The sequence below is a fragment of the Adiantum capillus-veneris genome, chromosome 18 (genome assembly GCF_014529385.1).
Source record: "Adiantum capillus-veneris isolate H3 chromosome 18, ASM1452938v2, whole genome shotgun sequence".
Taxonomy (NCBI): Eukaryota; Viridiplantae; Streptophyta; class Polypodiopsida; order Polypodiales; family Pteridaceae; genus Adiantum; species Adiantum capillus-veneris.
The window spans coordinates 76,110,739-76,129,923 of NC_140948.1; the positions used below are offsets into that span (position 1 = coordinate 76,110,739).

The window sequence follows — 19,185 nt, forward strand, 5'->3', positions numbered from 1 at the left end:
TCCCGAATGATTAGAGCCAAGGCCTCCGTACCACACGCGATTAGCCGAGCGGAACTAGCTGCCCTCCAATAGAAATTGAAGCTCTTACCAGATCAGTGTCCTTTATACATGGTTTATGGGATACAAATAATTGCCGATACACTAGATTGGCCCTCGAATCCTCTCGACAATTAGCAATGAAAGGAGATACATCATGCTGGTATGCGCAACTGTCCTCGTGGTTTCAGAGACACGGGTTCAGTATGGAAAGATTACCCCCCTTCCAATACTCTCTTGAGGCTCCATCACTGGCAATCACACGAACGGAGATTAATAAAATCATCCGTCAGGATCTTATACAGTTGGACACTAAGAGTACATGGGTAGACCCTACACAAGAATTGGGCACGAAGATGGCCGACTACAAAGAAAACTTCCTACAGCTATCTGAAGATGGCTTTGTGATTCGCCCGAGCTACATGGATACCCACCTGTCTCATGGTTTGAGATGTGCTATTGGTCAGATTCGTACATCCTCACACCAGTTGGAAATTGAATTTGGCAGATTTAGGGGAATCCCACCTGAGAGCAGAATTTGCAAGTTATGTTTAAAGAAGGCTTTGAACCTCTAGATAGAGTCATGCAATACCAAGATTAAAGGTGCTTAGGCCTGTACCTACTGGAACTACATTGGCACAGGGATAATCTAATGAGAAGACAAAGAGCACTACAGCCTCAGAGGCAGATCACAGATTTCTTCGGATCGAGAGAAGCAGGAATGGAAGGAGAAGCGAGAGGCCAGCAGCGAGCACAAAGGAGTACCCACATTCATACCAAAGGCACCCTCATTGACAGGGCGATTGAGCTTAGGAAATCGAGACGACCACGACCGAGATGCAGAAGCACACTTCACCGGAGGAGACTACAACAAAGGATTAGAAGCATTCTAGCCAGACACCCAGAATGCTCCTAAGAAGTTTATCTAATACTTTGTATTTAGTTTTTCGCATTTATTTTCACATTTTCACACTTTTCAGACGTTGTAACAGACTCACCACTTTTGTATCAGTTTGGTCTCATAGGTCACTCTGGCCTTTTGAAGACGTTAATATAACATTTCATTTCATTTCATTTCTCTATCTATTTCTCTCTATATACTCTGGCTCAATATTAAGTGATAAATTCTATTTATCCAAGTACATTCTATATTGCTACGCGCTCCCGTTTGTGACACTGTGTTCAAAGTACAAAGAAAGTCGATAGGCGCTCACTCTCAGACTCTGCGTCCAGATGCCCTGAGTAATGAGGCCCAACCCACTTATTTATTGGTACAAGGGATGCCCAAAAGCGGAGCCCCAAAAATCTTTTAACTCAAAAGCAAAGTTCCCAAACGCTGCTAATTAAAACAGCCAGCATAATTTGCACAAATCCGTATAGCATACGGACTGTACGTCATCAATGTAATTTCCGTACTGTGTACGGACTGCCGGTGCAAAATCCGGCACGATTTCTGGGCTGCCACATCAGCATTTCAGCCTTTCGGCGCATTTTATCAGGGGCCCTTGGTCCTGTGGCCAGAAGGGTGCCACGTCACCAATTTGTGACATGAACTGTCGGGAGTACCGTCTGTGGGACTGCCCCATGGCACAACAGATTTGGCTTCAGGTTCTTTGACTGATGCCAACTCTTTCCACAGCGCGACAATACACTTGGGGTGCTGCTCTCTGGTCCACCCTTTCGGGCCCTGCGCTCCATTTTGAGCTAGCCTCCACCAGCAGTATGATAGTGATCCAAGGGGGTCGACCTACACTTCAGCCTCCCACAGAGCTTACCCCCTAGGAGTGGTGCAATGAGAGAGAGGTATGTTGGGAGCTCGTCTGTGGCCAGACACTCTCGTTCATTTGGTGGGCCCATTGCTTCCGCATCTTCGAGGCTCGCCCTGTCCCACTGGCGGAGACTGTTCGTGACTTTTGGTTGGAGTTGATCCATACTCTCACGGGTCAGTTCGAGAGATTTCACGGCAGCTCCTACCGCATGCGGGAGCGCAGAGAGGCTATCCTGCAACTCTGGCGCCCAGGGCTTTTCTTGACCATGGTCCAGGGTGCGCCCAGATGACCCCACGGCCACCTGTGTAGCTCTATCCTCCTCCCATTTTTTGATTTAGCCTCATTGTACATATTTTGTTCACTTACTCGGAGAGTCTCCACATGCCTTTGATGTAGCCCTCTCTAGTAGAGGTGGTTTGCAGCCCTATGGGCAGTTTTCATTAACTAATGGTAAGATCTTTTTCTCAGAAAAAAAAAAATGAAAGTCACTCTCAATCGCCCGGAATAAGTTCTAGTCCAAAAACGACAAGTCACAGGAAGAAATGCCAACATGCAAAGAGTATATCATGAGAAACCAAAAACTTGAAAATAAAAAGTACATAACAAAGGGGTACCTTAGTAGATGGAAAAGTCTTCTCCCGTGCCTTCAGTATTGTATCTGCAAATCTACTTCTCAGTAGAGCAGCTCGGTGAAGCTTCTCCTTAGTCTGAGGCTCTTGACCATGAGCATCATCTGCTGAAATACCACCAGTTAATTAAGAATTAAAGCACAGGAAACTGCACACACAAGCGCAATTATCATCCAGTGAAAGACCTGATTTAACATGCTCTGCCTCCAAGGCAGTTGGTCTGCTTACAGAAACCTCCTCGTCAAGGTCACTTAAAGGTCCTGTATTCAGACGATTAATAGTACAAAAAGTTTAGCCTGCATGAGCACAGATTTCAATGTGCACCCACAGAAATAAGAAACTGAACTTGCGTGTCTTGTGGGCACACGCACTTTTTGCGTCATCCATCTTCGGGGTGGGGCTGCCCCTTGGCTCGCAGACAGCACCTGAACCAACGGGTTCCTGCAGTTGTAGAAGGATGAACAAAGTCCACAAAGAAGGGCACTAAGTTTCAGGCTCCTTCACATAAGGTGTTCATTCACGCATGCAGATAAAGCAAGAAAATGGAACTAAAAGAAGATAAGATTGCCTGCCCATACCTTTCCCGAACAAAGCTTTAATTCTGACCCACGAGATTGAGCATCTTCTGCATCTGAGTCACTACTAGAAGAGTCGCCGGACTCGGAATCTGCAACCAGATTAGCATCACTCAATCATTGGCTCTTTCGAATAAGCTGCATCGGAAAATGCCACCAAGAAGCCAAAATTGATCCCGAAAGAACAAACCACTACTAGACGACGAGTCACTGCTTGAACCGATACTTGGACTGCTACAGGCAACTGGATCTTTATCAATAGAAACGGGAGCAAAGCTTGTAGGGGGCACATCACCACCAATATCAACATCTTCATCGTTCATCTCCCCACCTGATGAATCAAGACACAGAATGTAAAGCAGACAAAACCCTAAGATCTCCAAACCTCAAGCTACTAGAGACCCGTTTCCATCTAGAAAGCCACTTACCTCCAGCAGAAATTTGATATGGGTTGGCAGCTCGAGGGTGGGGCTATAAATACGGATCACAAATTTAGTCAAATATAAATTACTATGAAAGAATAACTTGAGTTAAGAAAGGGTGGCTTGCTTACTTGAGCACTTCCACCGTTATGCTGTTTGTACTCCTGACAGATTGCTTTACTGGCCACTTTGGGATGCATCAGCAGGTCGTAAAGTTCCCACAATGAATCTGTATCCAAACAGTCTATTTCAATTGTGACTTCACCATCCACTGGTTTTACATCAGGATCCTTCCTCTTTATAATTGCCATCACTTGATCCAACTTCTCAATAGGAACTTCCTCTAGCATCTCAGTCAAAACTTGCTTCTCTTCAAAGGTCATCGCCTTCGACCTGAGGACTTTGCCGTTCAACTGTTTGTGGTCCCTTGACGCGGCGGTAGCAGAAGAATAGCCAGCAGAACCCCAGGGATTGGAACTTTGCACTACAGTCTCTATAGGTGTGTTATATGCCCTTATCCTATTATCACCGTGAAGGTTTACTTGCTTAAGCTTTCTTTCCATATTTTCCCACCTTTCCTCGAAGACCTTCAACAAAAAGTCGGCCATAAAATGCACATCGTGACCTTTGGGATTGAATTTCATGGCATTAGCAAATGTCAATCTTACATCTGCTGCAAATTCTAAAGGGGAACTGTATACATGAAGTTCCATCTTCGATTTTATGGTTCCCAAATCCATAGGGTATCTGATTATAAGTGGATAGTCAGGAATTTGAAGCGCTACAAAATCGACTGGCTGATTAAAGACCCAGCTGTACTTGTGGGTTCTAAGCTTCTTCAAGATTGTTCCACATTGTCGCATCAAGTCTGCCAGCTTTTTGGCATCAGAGTCAAACCTCTGCCGCTTTGAGATCTGCAAGTCTGCATTCAAATGCAGGGCTCGCTTCACACCCCCCTTTGTTCTCGGTTTGTCCAGTCTCACCAATCTCTCATTTGCAGGTGCAAAATCTACATAAATGATCTAGGTTATGACCTTTCTTTGACCTTCACCAAAAAAACATGTAAAATGACTGATCCCTTACCGGCATCCTCCAAATACTCGCCTCGCTTACGAGCAGGTTCACAAGCAGACTTTGATGATGATACATTAGTCTCAAACTCAGGCATCATTGAAAAGCTTCTAAGATCAGACTCCCGAGCTTCTAGAATAGAAATCATGTTTCTAACCAAGTCCAGTTCCTTCTTAAGTTGTTTACGCAAGTTATTTCTTCCCACCCTGGTGGCAAGGGATACCTTTGAGCTGAGCAGTATAGAAGCTGAGTTGACAGATGTGTCACAATGAGTTCTTGTCGAATCATCTCTCACACTGCAAGAATCTTCTGAATTTGTTTCTGAAAAGGAATACATTCGATCCTGGCAAACTTCAGCTGTTCTTTGGCTTCGAGTGTCGGACTCTCCAACAGTCTCCATGTTGTACATACTGGATCCGAAAGAGAAATTTTGTGACGAGACATGGCCACACATGTAATGCTGGTTATCGAAAGGAGCATACATGGTGGAAGCCATAGATGCTGTGGCCCAGAAGTTTCAAGGAATAATAAGTATACAGAGACTTTAGAGAGCTCTTACTCTGCTCCTCCCTGGAATTCATGCAAAGGCTCAGTCACCTGCACGACGACAGAGCATGTTGAATTATGTGATGTCATGTTAAAACAGGTCATCAGTATTCCATAGAAATTCTACTGATGTTGCTTTTCTCCTGTTTTCTTTTTGGTCACAGGTGCATTGTGCAGAAAAAGCAGAGCTTCTGCTTGCCAAAACAGATACAAACAACATACCAAGAAAATGTATTATGCATGCACAAGTAAACCACACAACATTGTTTTGATGAGTTACAAAATAATATTAGCTCTCTGATTTCCAACTGCCTTAATTACTCTGTTGAAAATGTAGCTGATACAGCATGGCCATGTAGTGGCTTATGAGATTCGCCTTCTCCTAAAGTTAGAAAAGGCTGCACAGATCTTCAACAAGGTGCTCTTAGCTGTGATACATGCTTGGAGTTCTTGGAAGCATTATTTGCTTGGCGCAGACTTTACAGTGCACACTAACATCAGAATTTAAGATATTTTTTGCCTTAGCTGAAGTTGTCTGATGCAGTTTCAGTTTCATTTGTCTATGTGAGGGCAAGAAGAAGTGGTTGCAGATGTCTTATCTCGCAAGCTACAGATTTTTCCAGTCACGACCATATTCCTCTTTGAGTTTAATGATAAGAGGGAGTAGTACGCTTCGAATCGAAATTTTTATATTATCTTTGATAAACTGCACAATGAGGATGATGTCTAGATACACTCTCAAGGACGATTCCCTCATGCACAGGACGAAGTTGTGTGTGACATAGGCTTTGTGGCAGAAATTGTTATACGCACCATATGTTGGGCACGGAGGCATTGAGGGACTCTCACGGCAGTAGAGAACTACTTCTATTGGCCTCAGCTCAAAGTCAGATGTGGATGTGTTTGTAACTTTGTGTGGATGCCAACAGATGGAAGTATGACAGGTACAAAGCAACAAGACCCCTATGACGTTTACCAATTCCAGATTGAGTATCGGTGTTGGTATGGCAGAGTATTGGTATGAATTTTATATTTGACCCCTTGAAGACTCAAAGTGGGGATGATGGCATCTGAACTATTTGTGGATAGAACAAGCAGACTCACCTTGTTCTAGTGAAGAAGACAATCAAAGCAGATTATATGGCTAGATTGTTCATTAACCATGTTTTAATATATCATGGGATACCAAAGCATTGTAAAGTGAACGTTTTGTGATTTTGTTTGTTTTGGGGTTTCGAGGTTTTGAAATGTTTCGTTTGAGGATAAGAAAAGAGAAAAACCGGTTTAGTAATAACACGTGTATAAATATGTGTGTATGTACACAATGTACAGCCCCATCGACATCTATAGGCACACACCAATATATGTGTGTGTATGTACACAATGCACAGCCACATCTACATTCATAAGCACACACCCATATATGGGTGTGTGCATGCATGTATAAGTAACTAAACATACAGATACATTTATTTCTGTAACAAACTGCTGACGTGTCAAAGCCTAAAGAATGGAGCCAAAATACAAATGTGGCCGAGGGGCCTAAACCCTAAGAGGAACAAGTAACAGAAGAAGTCCTACCAACTTATGGGGACCCCGTTCGATGGGGCCCCAAGTGACATAAAGGAAGAAAATAAGCAGGATCCGGACACACGCAAAAACTGATGACATGGTAGATTTCCGAAAATTGCACTGGCATGATGACGTGGCAAGCTGTACGGATTTCCGCGTTTTGCGTTGGCAAATGACGTGGCAGGCTGTACGGATTTTCGTAAATTATGCTGGCAGCTTTTGGCATTGCTTTTTGGACCAGAAGCTTTTGAGATTTAAAGGCTTTTTACTGTAACTGCTTTTCAGGCCAAGGGCCTTTAATATGAGGCTAGAGCTCATTCTCTGGCATGCTTCCTGGCGAAGGTGCAGACTCTGGAGTACCGGCTTGTACTGTGTTGATGCAATATAAAGAAATACCGAAAGGGGCGCCAAGGTTTGGGGCCAATACTCTCTGGGGTGGAATTCCGCTACTCCGTGTCGCGTGTCGTCTCTCTCTCTCTCTCAGTTCAGTTGTTATTGGAGTGCTAAAAGTCTGTTCAGTCTGTTCTTTTCTATTGGCACGTGGTGCCCGCCTTGTAATAATTTCTTTCCACATATGCACACTCTTAAATAACCAAATGTGTACAATTAGAGTGACAAATGGAGGGAAAGATAGAGAGATGGAGTGCCCACTGTGTTGGAAGCTTAAGAAGAAAAAAGCCAATATCATTTTTTTGGCATGAGGGAAAAAAATATATATTCTTTTGTTGTGTCTACAAAAGCTTTATATTTAAGTCTCGTTAAGTCGATGAAGTTACGAAACATTAGTTGAATACAACAAAAGTTTCAGTTGTTTCAACAAGTGTTTTCACCGAAACGTATCAAGGTTTTAGAGCTGCTAAATGCGTTACCTGAAACAAGTTTCATAGTTCGGCTGTTGAGCCGAAACATTTCGTAAATCTTCGAGCAAGTCATGTCCCACCTGTTAAGAGTCTATTGCGTCAAACAAAGATTCGAAAGTGGCTAGCTTGTTTTGGAGGGCATTCTGTGAGCATTTGGGTACACCACTCATAGAGTTTTCTTCATCATTTCATCTACAGACCACTGGCGAGTCAAAGGTTACCAATTCAGAGGTTTTGGACTTATTGAAGTCTATGTTTCCCATAAATCCGAGTAGCATATGTAAGCCATTGGTGGAGTTTGCCCACAACAAAGTTCACACGTCCACAAGTAAGGCACCTTTTGAGCTTGTTAAGGGGTGGCAATAAGGTTCTGCCTTATCTTGTGCACCTAGGACAAGATATGTCAAGCAGATCGCTTTGTTGAAGATCTTTCTACGTCTTTTGCCAAGGTTAGGGAGACTTTGCAAAAGTCTCACGACATGCATAAGAGAGACACAAATAAGCATAGACGTAACTTGCCTTGTAAAGGAAAGAGATTGGGTGCTCCTCAAGTTTAAGGAGACAAGACTTAGAAAGATGAGGGAAAGGGAAAGCTTAGTATGCAATACTATGGACCTTTCCAGATCTTGTAGAAGATCAACAATGTATCCTTCCAACTGAAGTTTCCATATCATTGGAGGATTCATAATGCATTTCATGTAAGTCTTCTACAACCTTTCCAGGGACAAGTGCCACAAGATATGGGGCCTAACTAGTAGCGAAAGGTAGAAGAAACAAAGGCAATTCTTTAACCTAAGCAGATCTTGGAGCATAAGGAAATGAAAGTCAAGGGAAAGCTCGTTCGGAGGACTTGACAGATAATCCTCAACTGTTTCAGCTTTACCTTGAGGGTTTTGGATTGGCACCTACCATGCAAAGAATTTGGACAGATTTAGTGGTTTGAGTTGGGTGTACTACCTACTACATTAGGGAGAGCCACTCCACTCTCTTGCCAACAAGTCAAATAGAATTGTAAACAGAGTCAACTTAATATGTCTTCAATATTTTTTAAAGTACTATGTGACGGGATTTTACTATTCTCTCTAGAAAACTACAGTTTTCTCTATAACAATTGGGGACTCCTTTCTCTCTTAGCAAAATCCTCTCTCTAGAACTTCTTGTTGTTCTCTCTAAAGTTTTCCGCATATTTTCTCTCTAGCATAAGGAAATTTTTCTCAACTAATTTTATCTTCCAAGAAGAAGAGAGAGGATCTTGTCTCGTTATGCATGTCCAATGTGTGGTTCGTGATTATGGCAAGCACTATATGTCTCAGTTCCGGGGCAATGTTCAGCAGGCAAGGGATACCTATCAACGATTAATGCATATCGCTAATTCCTTCTCACTTTCGAAGGCTGAACTTAATACATTGATTTCAGCCCGCACTACTATACAACATAATGATGAGAGCAAATTGGCTAAGTGGCAGATTCGTGCAAGGCAACATGCTTTTGCTGATAAAGGTTGTGCCTCCAAACAGTTCTTCAAGCATTTGCATCATTCTCGTCAATTTGAGGACATTAAAAGAGTCAAACTTCCCTCCGGGGAATAAAAATCTTCCCCACAGCAGTTGATAGATGCTTTGGTTGCTCATATTGGGAAGATCTTTGAAGCCCCGCCCCCTCTTACCCAAGAAGCCAGACAACCACGCAATCTTTTTCTGTCACATGTTGCTCCTATCATTTCTGTACATCAAGCACAAAGTTTAGAAGTTGCGTGCATTGAGGCAGAGTTGCATGCAAGTTTGCGGGACTTGGGTAGATGAAAATCTCTTGGCTGGGATGGGGTTACCGTTGAATTTTTCTTGTCCTTTTGGGATCACCTTAAGCAACCATTACTGGTAATGATGAATACAGCTTGGAACAAGCAGGATGTTCCCCCTATTGCTTTTTATGACCAATTTTCTAAGTGGTGGCCCATCACTCTTATGCCGGTGGTTTACAAATTGATGTCCAAAATGATAGTCAACCGTATTAAAGATTGCCTCCATCAAGGACTTCATCAATCCGAGTACGGTCTCATACCTCGTCAACACATTATTGACAATCTGGCAAATGTCATTATTGGCATGGAATATGCAAAATACACTCAGTATGATGTATCAGTCGTGCAAGTTGACATAAGGCCTTTGATACCGTGTTTGGGATTCTATTCCAGAAACAACGTAGAGCCTCGGTTTTGGACCGAAAATCTCACAAATGGTCTTTCTTTTGGATGCTCAGAGCACTTCTGCACAAGTGCTTGGGCTCTCAGGCGTTCGATCAGACAAGGCTGTCCTCTTAGTGCTTTGCTTTATGCAATTGCTTCGCACCCCTTGCCGTTACATCTTGAGGCCCTCACTTCTTATGGCCGTTTGCATGGGTTGGCTCTGCCTTCCGGGAAGCAATTTATAGGACAAGTCTATGTTGATGACTCCCTTTTCATGCCCAAAAACGCTAAGGAGGATGTACAACGGATTATGCATGCTCTGCATTTATTTGGTTTGGCAGCTGGACTGCATGTTAACTTTCATAAATCCAAGAACCTGATTGGCACAAGATTCTATGGCCAGGGGAGATTGTTCCCCCTCAGGTCATAGTACGCCACCTAGGATATCCAATTGGCTGGAATGTGTCTGCGGCGCAAAAACTCAATTGGGTACTCCAAAGATTGCATTTAAAGCTCAGCTATTGGAAACTATCAACGTGGCTATTGCATGTGCGTCTCAGAATAGTCCAATGCATTATGATGCCTTATGTGTAATTCTATTTACCGCTCTTAACCTGGCCTCAATGGCACCTTGGGTCTCTTATGTCTTGTATGCTAGAGCATTTCTGGCACTCGTGCGCGCGCGGACACACACAAAGTTTTTAAGGACTAAGAATTCTACAACAAGACTTGGAGTCTCCTTCCTCTCTTATACCCCTACTGTCACAAAATGATGATGGCGTGGCAAAACAGACCCAGCCTGAATGGAGGAGAGAGAGAGAGAGAGAGAGAGAGAGAGAGAGAGAGAGAGAGAGAGAGAGAGAGAGAGAGAGAGAGAGAGAGAAATGAAATGAAATGAAATGTTATATTAACATCTTCAAAAGGCCAGAATGACCTATGAGACCAAACTGATACAAAAGTGGTGAATCTGTTACAATGTCTAGGTACCTTAGTACTGAAGTACTAAGTGTGAAAAGTGTGAAATTTAAATGTGAAACTAAATACAAAGTATTAAATAAACTTCTTAGGATCATTCTGGGTGTCTAGCTAGAATGCTTCTAATCCTTTGTTGTAGTCTCCTCCTGTGAAGTGTGCTTCTGCATCTTGGTCGTGGTCGTCTCGATTTCCTAAGCTCAATTGCTCTGTCAATTAGGGTGCCTTTGGTATGAATGTGGGTACTCCTTTGTGTTGGCTGCTGGCCTCTTGCTTCCCCTTCCACTCCTGCTTCTCTCGATCCGAAGAAGTCTGTGATCTGCCTCTGAGGCTGTAGTGCTCTTTGTCTTCTCATTAGATTATCCCTGTGCCGATGTAGTTCCAGTAGGTACAAGACTAAGCATCTTTGATCTTGGTATTGCATGATTCTATCTAGAGGTCCAAAGCCTTCTTTAAAGAGGCAGTGAAAACGCCCACGTATCTCGTAGTATACTGTGCAGTGGCATATATAGTGTAATTCTGTCTCCGGCTCCATTCTGCATAACTTGCAAATTCTGCTCTCAGTGAGACAGGTGGGTATCCATGTAACTCGGGCGAATCACAAATCCATCTTCAGATAGTTGTAGGAAGTTTTCTTTGTAGTCGGCCATCTTCGTGCCCAATTCTTGTGTAGGGTCTACCCATGTCCTCTTAGTATCCAACTGTATAAGATCCTCTCGGATGATTTTATTAATCTCCTTTCGTGTAATTGCCAGTGATGGAGCCTCAAGAGAGTATTGGAAGGGGGGCAATCTTTCCATACTGAACCCGTGTCTCTGAAACCACGAGGACAGTTGCGCATACCAGAGAGAGAGACTAATGAAATGATGATGTGGCTGCCTACGAATCCCGCTGGATTTCTGGGTGGTGATGTGGTACGCTGAGCATGCAACTTTTTGACAGTTTTTGGCAAGTAGATTATTTGCAAAGCTTTTTTTGGGCGCTATGTTTTTAGCAAGAGAGCTTTTGGGCGGCAGTTTCTGTAATAGTTGCTTTTGGGCACCCTCGGGGATCTTATATGGCAAGTCACTGCCTAGTGGCACGATTGCAGAGAGCGACTCCCCAGCAATAGTGCTTTACGATTATGAATATAAAAAAATCAAAAGGGGGCGCTGGACTAAGGAGCCAATGCTTCTGAGAGTGGAAGTTCAGCACTCCGTGCCTCCTATCTATAGTGTCCTGTTTGCAATGTGATGTTCTCTCTTTCTCAACTTTCAAGTATTTTGCTGTTTTGGTTCAGTTTGGTGATTGTTGTGATTCCACCAATTCGCTAGTGGCTTGCCGGTTATAGTGGTCTTAGAGATCAAAAAAATATTTCTCTCAGAGCAGTCCAATCCAGAACTACAGCTTTTTCATCTTCCAGAATGCGCGAAGAAGAGCAGAAGCAACATGAGAACAAAGAATTTAAGGCGACAAAGGCTTTTTTTTTTTTTCAAAAGAAGCATTCTACATAAATTTCATTTTTACGAAGGTGCCTTTTAAAGAAGCACTTTTTAAATAAATTGGTTTTTTGAACAAGCTGCTTTTTAGGACAAGTTGCTTTTGGAAGAAGCTGCTTTTTGGGAGAATTTTCTTTTGAGGGAAGGTGTCTTTTTGGAGAGGTTGCTTTTCGACAAAGTTGCAACTGAAGAAACAGAAAGAGGACGTGACGTTGAGAGGAAATCAATTCAAGACTAGGCAAGGTCTACTACCAAGGTATAGTGAAAGACAAAAAAGCACTGGTCAATATGCTTTTCGCAATCTAAAGATGTGAAGTTTCTAGAAGTTTTGATTTGAAAATAAAAAAGAAGAGGGTTTGATCCAGTACTATTTTTCACCTTTTTGTTTTTCAATGCTACTTGTGCACAAGAAAGACGGATCATGGAGGATGTGTATAGATTACGAGGGTCTTGATAAGATTACCATCAAAAACAGGGTTCCAATACCCAAGATCGATGATACATACTTGATAGATTACAAGATTCTACTTGTTTCAGTGGGATCGACCTTAAAAGTTGATATCATCAAATAGGGTCCCTCATGGAGATGTATACAAGACCGTGTTCAAGATATTCTTCGGATTGTACGAGTTTTTGCTGATGCCATTTGGCCTCACAAATGCCCCCGCAACGTTCAACAAGACTATGTGTGTGCATTAACACTATGTATGTGCATTGTTTCATAGTATCATAGTTTTCTCCAAATCCAAAGAAGAGCTTTGAAAGCATCTGACCAAGTGTTCAAAGCTCTACACAAACAAAGATTGATGAGACCCCGGATTTACTAGTTTTTTCGGAGAGGAGCGTGTTACAAAGTGATGATGTCGCATGCCCAACTGGAAGAGAAATGGCCAAGTGGACAAGAGAGATTGAAGCGACCAACTAAAAGAACTTATGAACCACCGGCAGGGGGGCCCAAAATCCTAAAAGACAAAAAGCTTGGACTCTAGGAGAGATTTTCGTAAATCGCATTAACATGCTGACGGGGCAAGCCGTACGGATTTTCGCATTTTGCACTGCTGGTGCCACGTGGCAGGCTGTACGGATTTCCACAAATTACACTAGTTGCTTTTGGAGTCTCCAGCACTAGCTTTTGAGAGTAGATGCTTTTGGGGCTCTGCTTTTGGGCATCCCTTGTAAGTTTGAAAGAGCCCTTGGGCCTCTCACTCTCTGCAGCGCATCTAGACCCAAAGTCTAAGGGCAGAGGACCCCGAGAGTTGTACTTTGCTGTGAGCAATAATAAAGAAATACCGAAAGGGGCGCCAGACTTTGGGGCTAGTGTATCTGGGCGCAGAACTCTGCCGTGCCGTGTTGACTCTCTCTCTCTCTCTACTAAAGTTCAATGGATTTGAAGTTTCTTTTCGTGTCTTGCTATTGATTTCTCGCTTGGAGTGTCCAAAAGCCTATAGCAGTGGTATCAGAGCTCAAAAAGATTCTTCTTCTACGGAGGATCCGATTCCTTCTGCAACACACACAGGTTCTCGAGAAGAATCTAACAGAGCAGTGAAGATTTTATTTGTCAAAAAAGCTGCGTGTCCTTGGCCCGGGCTTATTAGCCACTCCCACCCTTACTCCATCGCGCATCGGGCGAGCTCCCGTCTTCATCGCTGTGTCTTAAGGGGCATAAGCCATAAAGAACCCAAGAGCACACATGGGTTCTCACGAAGAATCTGACGGAGATAACAACACTCAACGGGGAGGTAAAGAAAAGTTAAATTTGGCGCGGGAATTGAAGAAAAGAATAAAGAATTGGGAAAATTTTCAGCGGAGAAGTTAGCCAAAGCGGAGTACAGACGTCAATTGCAGGTTGACACGTGTGTGACAAAATTAATAAAGTACTCCCAAAATCCGAAACATGTGAAACACCTGAAGAATTACTTGATGGATGAGACTCACTCAAGATGGCGTGAGGTCATTGATTCTCCTCTGAGGTCGGGAAGAAAGCTAGGAGACAAGCGGAGTGCATAAAAGTGGAAATTGTAATCGTAGAAAGAGCTCTTGACAAGAAGATGAACCGGATAATGAAAGGCTTGAAGCACTCTCGGAAGAAGAGAAAATCGATGGATTTCCTTGGTTATTTGGATGAAAAAAGGCGGAAGAAGCGAAAAAAAAGCAAGAAAAGCTAGGAAAACAAATTTCTAAAAAAGTCCATAAGGCATGGGAGGCCATCTAGCACTTCATAGGAGGAGAGCTCGTCCTCTTCTGACAGTGAACAGATGAGCAAGAAGACCAAGGAGTTCAAGGGAGGGGGTCAAGCCGTCATGTTTGAGATGTTTTCACGCTACCACGACACCCATCGAGTTGTTGAGTTTATACAGTAGTCTAACGTCGCCTTATCTAGAGGTTGGTTCACCGAACCTTCCAAGGTGCTAAGGGCAGCATCTTGAGAGGAACTGCACACACATGGTGGTCTACTCTGTTGTTACGCAGAGAAGCACCTGCAACGTGGTTAAAACTCAAGAAAATTTTGATGTCAACTTGGATATCAGACGAACATGAAAGAGATGTCATCACGGCTTGGCATCATTTGAAGAAAGATACGGATGATGATTATTGCCAAACGTTTTGGGATACGTATTTGCCAATGTCTCCGTTTCGGAAGATTACTTTGAGGGACTAGATTGAGTGGTTTTATTGTGGTTTTCCATAAGAGAGGCCAAAGTATTTTCTAGAACCAAAGTCTAACTCTATTCACAGACCTATGGGACATGCTAAGCAAGGATTTGGAATGCGTACAGACGGGATAGTATCCACCTCAACAGGGCAAGAGTCTCAAGTGAAGAGAATGAATCAAGGAGACCAGATGACGGCTCATCACAGGATTCCGGAGCAGTAAGGGAATCAGATGGTAGCGCATCCGAGGGTTCTAACGAACTAAGGGAACCAAATGCAAACCATTTTTCACTTTTTTTTTTTTTTCCAAGAAAAAGATCCTTCTATTAGTTAATGAGAACTGCCCATAGGGCTACATCCACCTCTGCAAGAGAGGGCTACAACAAGCATGATGGGGAGACTCTCCCAATGAAAAAACAGCATATATACAATGGGGCTAGATCAAGAAATGGGAGGAGGGAAGAGCCACACAGGTGGACAGTAGTGCCATCTAAGCACCCCTTGGACCATGGTGTAGAAAGGCCCAAGGCGCGAGAGTCGAAGGAAAGCCTCGCAGCGCTCCCGCATGCGGTCGGAGCTGCCCTGTAGTCCCTCAAGCTGTCCTCTGAGAGTATGGATCAGCTCTAGCCAAAAGTCACGAACAGTCTCTGCTGGTGGCACAGGGCGAGCCTCAAAGATGCGGAAACAACGGGCCCGCCAGATGAACCAAAGAGCTAGGCTGCTGATGAGCTCCCAGCACTCCTCTCTCTCACTGCACCACTCCTGTGGAGTAAGGTCTGTAGCAGGCTGGAGTGCAGGTCGCCCCCCCTGTATCACTATCATCCTGCTGGTGGAAGATAGCTCAAACTGCAGTGCCGGGCCCGTGAGGGTGGACCAAGCCGCTGCCCCCCAAGTGTACTGTCGAGCCGCGGAGAGGGCAGGCATCAGCCCAAGAACTCGTAGCCACACCTCCTGGGCCGAAGGACAGTCCCAAAGACAGTGTCGCTGACTCTCCACCAACTGGTCACAGGCTGTACATGCGGCCGAGAGACCACTATGCACAAGCCAGCTCCCTACTGCTGTGGCTCTGTGTGCAACCAACCACTGGAACAAAGTGACGCGCCTCGGCTGTCTGGAGTCCCACAGCCTCTGCCAAAAAGCTGCCAAGAACTCAACTGTGAGACCCTCCTCCTGCCAATGACGTGCTGCAGCGGGGCGGGCCTCTCTCTGCGCTGCAAGTATATGACGTCCAAGCCGAACAGTGTACTGAAAGAAAGGGACTCCTGGGCGGTCTGCAGAAGAGAAGGGGGTCCCTCCATAGCCACTCACCAGGGTCCCACTGTACTCGTGTCAATGGACAACACTCCCAAGCCCATAGCCTCCAGTGTCCTGTCTCGAGAGCTGCTGGGTCAGGGTCTATGACGCAAGTCCTCCCACAGATGCCCACAACTCGGATCCTCTGGAAACAGCACTCTGCTACCTGCGAGGCCTCTACTGTAACTCGCTGTAATCGTCCCCCACCCTGAAGCTCAAAGAACAGGGCTGGGACAGTCTCTGAACAAGCCCTGACTGAGATGAGAACCTCCAGTCGTGTGAAGGCTCCCATCCATCGGGGTGCTACTGGCTCGAGAGGCGTGAGCCACTCAGCTGGAACTGACTCTGAGATGTCCTGATACATGCTCTGAACCCCTCTCATGCCCTGTAGCTGGACACCCTGCACCTCCTCTGACAAACCTGTGAACTCTAGCCAGTCACCTAGAGAGCGCGCTGGACCTGCTGCCATGGGACCCCATGACACATGAGACCTACTCCCAACCAGGTGGCCTCTCTGAGTGCTAACCATGGGGTTCCAGACGAGGGGTTGTCGTAGGCGCTCCTCCGTGCATGTCGGTTGTCTCTGCTCTAGGCCACGCCGTAAGAGCTCCCAAGAGCGAAGCAAACTCACAGCGAATCGGTCCTCCAGTCTCCTGCTCAAACCAACTCGGCGCAACTCTGTAAAGATCCATCTGGTCAAAGGTTGCCAAGGGCCTCCTGACTGAGGCACCCTGGCACGAAGCCTCTGCAGCAAGAACTCTTTCCAGGGCTCCTCACCTGGAAGAAGTCCTCTGACGACGAACTTCCCAAGAAGGGCTCTGCTCTGCTGTGCTGGATCAATGATCCCAAGCCCTCCCTGAGAACAAGGAAGTGTGATGACCGACCAAGCCACCTTGGCTCGGGCAACCTGAGTGTCGCGACCTGACCAAAGGAACTTCCTGATCAGCCTCTCTACCTGGCTGATACAAGAACTCGAGAAGATCCAGCAAGAAGTGATGTACCACATAGTTTCCAACAACACCTGGTTGGCAACTACTACTCTACCAGCCAGCGAAAGTCGTGCTGAGCTCCAGTGGAACAGCTTTCTCCTGATGGACAGGAGAAGAGGAGCAATCTGCTGCTCGGGGGACAAATCCAAACCAACCTGACAACCCAAGTATCGAACTGCAGTCCCTGGGGGAATCCACCTGAAACCCTCTCCTGGCATCCACTCTGGCACAGGAGCACTGCCAACCGAGAAAGCCACTGTCTTTCTCCATTTGATCAATGTGCCCGATGCACAGCAGAAGGTCTCAAGAGCCTACCCACACCTGTGTAAATTGGCCTCCTAGCCCTCTAAGTACAAGGCTGAGTCGTCGGCAAACTCAGCGTCTAGAAGCTTATCTCCCCATATCGGGAGTGCTAAGCCCCTCAAACCAACCTGCTGTGACACCAAAAATCTGCTCATCGCCTCCGCATAGAACAGAAAGAGAAAGGGGGCAAGAGGACAACCCTGTCTGACCGATCGTGTGAGCATGAAGCGCTCTCCTCTACCTCCTGCCAAAAGCACCTGACTGTGAGCCTGTCTGTACAAAGCCGACACCCCTCTGATCCAAGCATCTGAAAAGCCCATCCTGCGAAGCGTGCCCTCTAGAAAGTCCCAGTCAACTCTGTCGTATGCCTTCTCAAAATCGAGAAGAAGAATCACAAGGTCCTCCCCACGGAGACGTGCCAAGGCAAAAGCCTCCCAGAAAGTGAAGATGTTGTCAAGGATACTGCGTTCCTTGACAAAACCTGTCTGAGTCCCATGTATAAGGCTCTCCAAAAGTGGCTAAATCCTCAAACTCAGAGCCTTGGCAAGAATTTTGTAGGCTGAGTTGAGGATGGTGATGGGACACCACTGTCGAATCTCATCCAAGGAGCCACCCTCCTTTGGAATGAGGTAAATCAGGCCCTCACTCATGCTATCCGGCATCACTCCTGTGTGCAGAATGTACTGAAAGGCACTACAAAGATCTGGGCCAAGCAAGTCCCAGTACTCCAAGAAGAAACTGGGAGTCAGCCCATCCTCACCTGGACAACTACCACGAGGAAGGGCCCTAAGAGCCGTGTGCAGCTCCTCAAGCTGAAGAGGTATCTCCAGCCTCTGGCGCATCTCCTCAGTCACAAGACAAGGCATCTGCGCACAAACCTGCTCCCTGCATGCATCTTGTCTCTCTGACTGGGACTCAGCCGTCAGTAGCTCACGGTAAAAGTCAATAGCAACTGCACGCATATCCTCAGGCTCACAAGCAACTGACCCATCGGGTCTCCTCAGCTGAGTGACCTTGGCATGCGAGTGCCGAGGTCCTACTGTCTCAAAAAAGGCACCTGTCACTCTGTCACCTACCTGAGTCCACTGAGATGCCTGTCGGTGAAAGGCAAACTCATGGCGCCTCTCCTCTGTGCGAACAAGCTCCTGTCGAGCCTGTTGTAACTGCTCCTCCAACCATGGACTGTCTGGATGCTGCTCCTGCATCCTCTGTAGTGAAGCAATGCCTCGTCTAAGACGCTGCTCCTCCTCTCTCGCTGCGGCCCGTCGAGCCAAAGACTCCTGGAGAAAAAAGTGGCTAAGCTGAGCTAGGCCTAAGGCCACTCTGTCTGCCGGTAGAGCCTGGCTGTCCATGCCCTCTGTCCAAAGAGCCTCTACCCTCTCTCTGAGTGCTGTGTCCAACAAGACCCGCTCTGGGATGCGAAGCATCGTGCTCCCACTCCTCTGCCTGTCTGCCACTGTGAGGATCACTGGTGCATGGTCCGAGAAGGATGTCCCTGCCAGGATGCCCACTGATCCCCCCAAGTCACTGAGTGGTCACTAGTGTAGAAGCGATCTATCCGCGATAGATTCACTCCTCCCACTCTGCGGTATGATCTAGAGAAGGCAAGACTCTCTGGAGGCCTCACAAAGCCAGAATGCTGCCATGTATCCGAGACCCTCAAGGTCATACAGAACCTCTCCCAAGCTGCTAACTCGACTCCATGCACAGTAGCATGGCTGCCTTCGATCCTGTCAGAAGGGTCCTCCAACATGTTGAAGTCCCCTCCTACACACCAATGGTCAACCAATGGCAAAGACTCAACGTCAACATTTACAAATCCTCTGCTTGGTA

The 19,185-nt window shown here is 45.7% G+C and overlaps 1 protein-coding gene across 2 annotated transcripts in view; it reads right to left on the reverse strand.

Moving 5' to 3' along the window:
* Nucleotides 1–19,185, reverse strand: part of LOC147435910 (transcription factor GTE9-like) — a 92,447-nt gene that overhangs the window by 49,011 nt on the left and 24,251 nt on the right. Inside the window, exons 2-9 of one of the 2 annotated variants that reach the window (XM_086488819.1) lie at nucleotides 4,515–5,099; nucleotides 3,563–4,440; nucleotides 3,438–3,480; nucleotides 3,200–3,340; nucleotides 3,013–3,101; nucleotides 2,806–2,875; nucleotides 2,620–2,694; nucleotides 2,420–2,538 (exon numbers count right to left, since the gene is read on the reverse strand). In XM_086488819.1, the coding sequence (XP_086344945.1) occupies nucleotides 2,420–2,538; nucleotides 2,620–2,694; nucleotides 2,806–2,875; nucleotides 3,013–3,101; nucleotides 3,200–3,340; nucleotides 3,438–3,480; nucleotides 3,563–4,440; nucleotides 4,515–4,998 (1,899 nt within the window). In that variant the 5' untranslated portion in view covers nucleotides 4,999–5,099. Of the gene's footprint in view, nucleotides 1–2,419; nucleotides 2,542–2,619; nucleotides 2,695–2,805; nucleotides 2,876–3,012; nucleotides 3,102–3,199; nucleotides 3,341–3,437; nucleotides 3,481–3,562; nucleotides 4,441–4,514; nucleotides 5,100–19,185 lie in introns of both variants that reach the window. The other variant, XM_086488818.1, reaches the window with a different exon arrangement.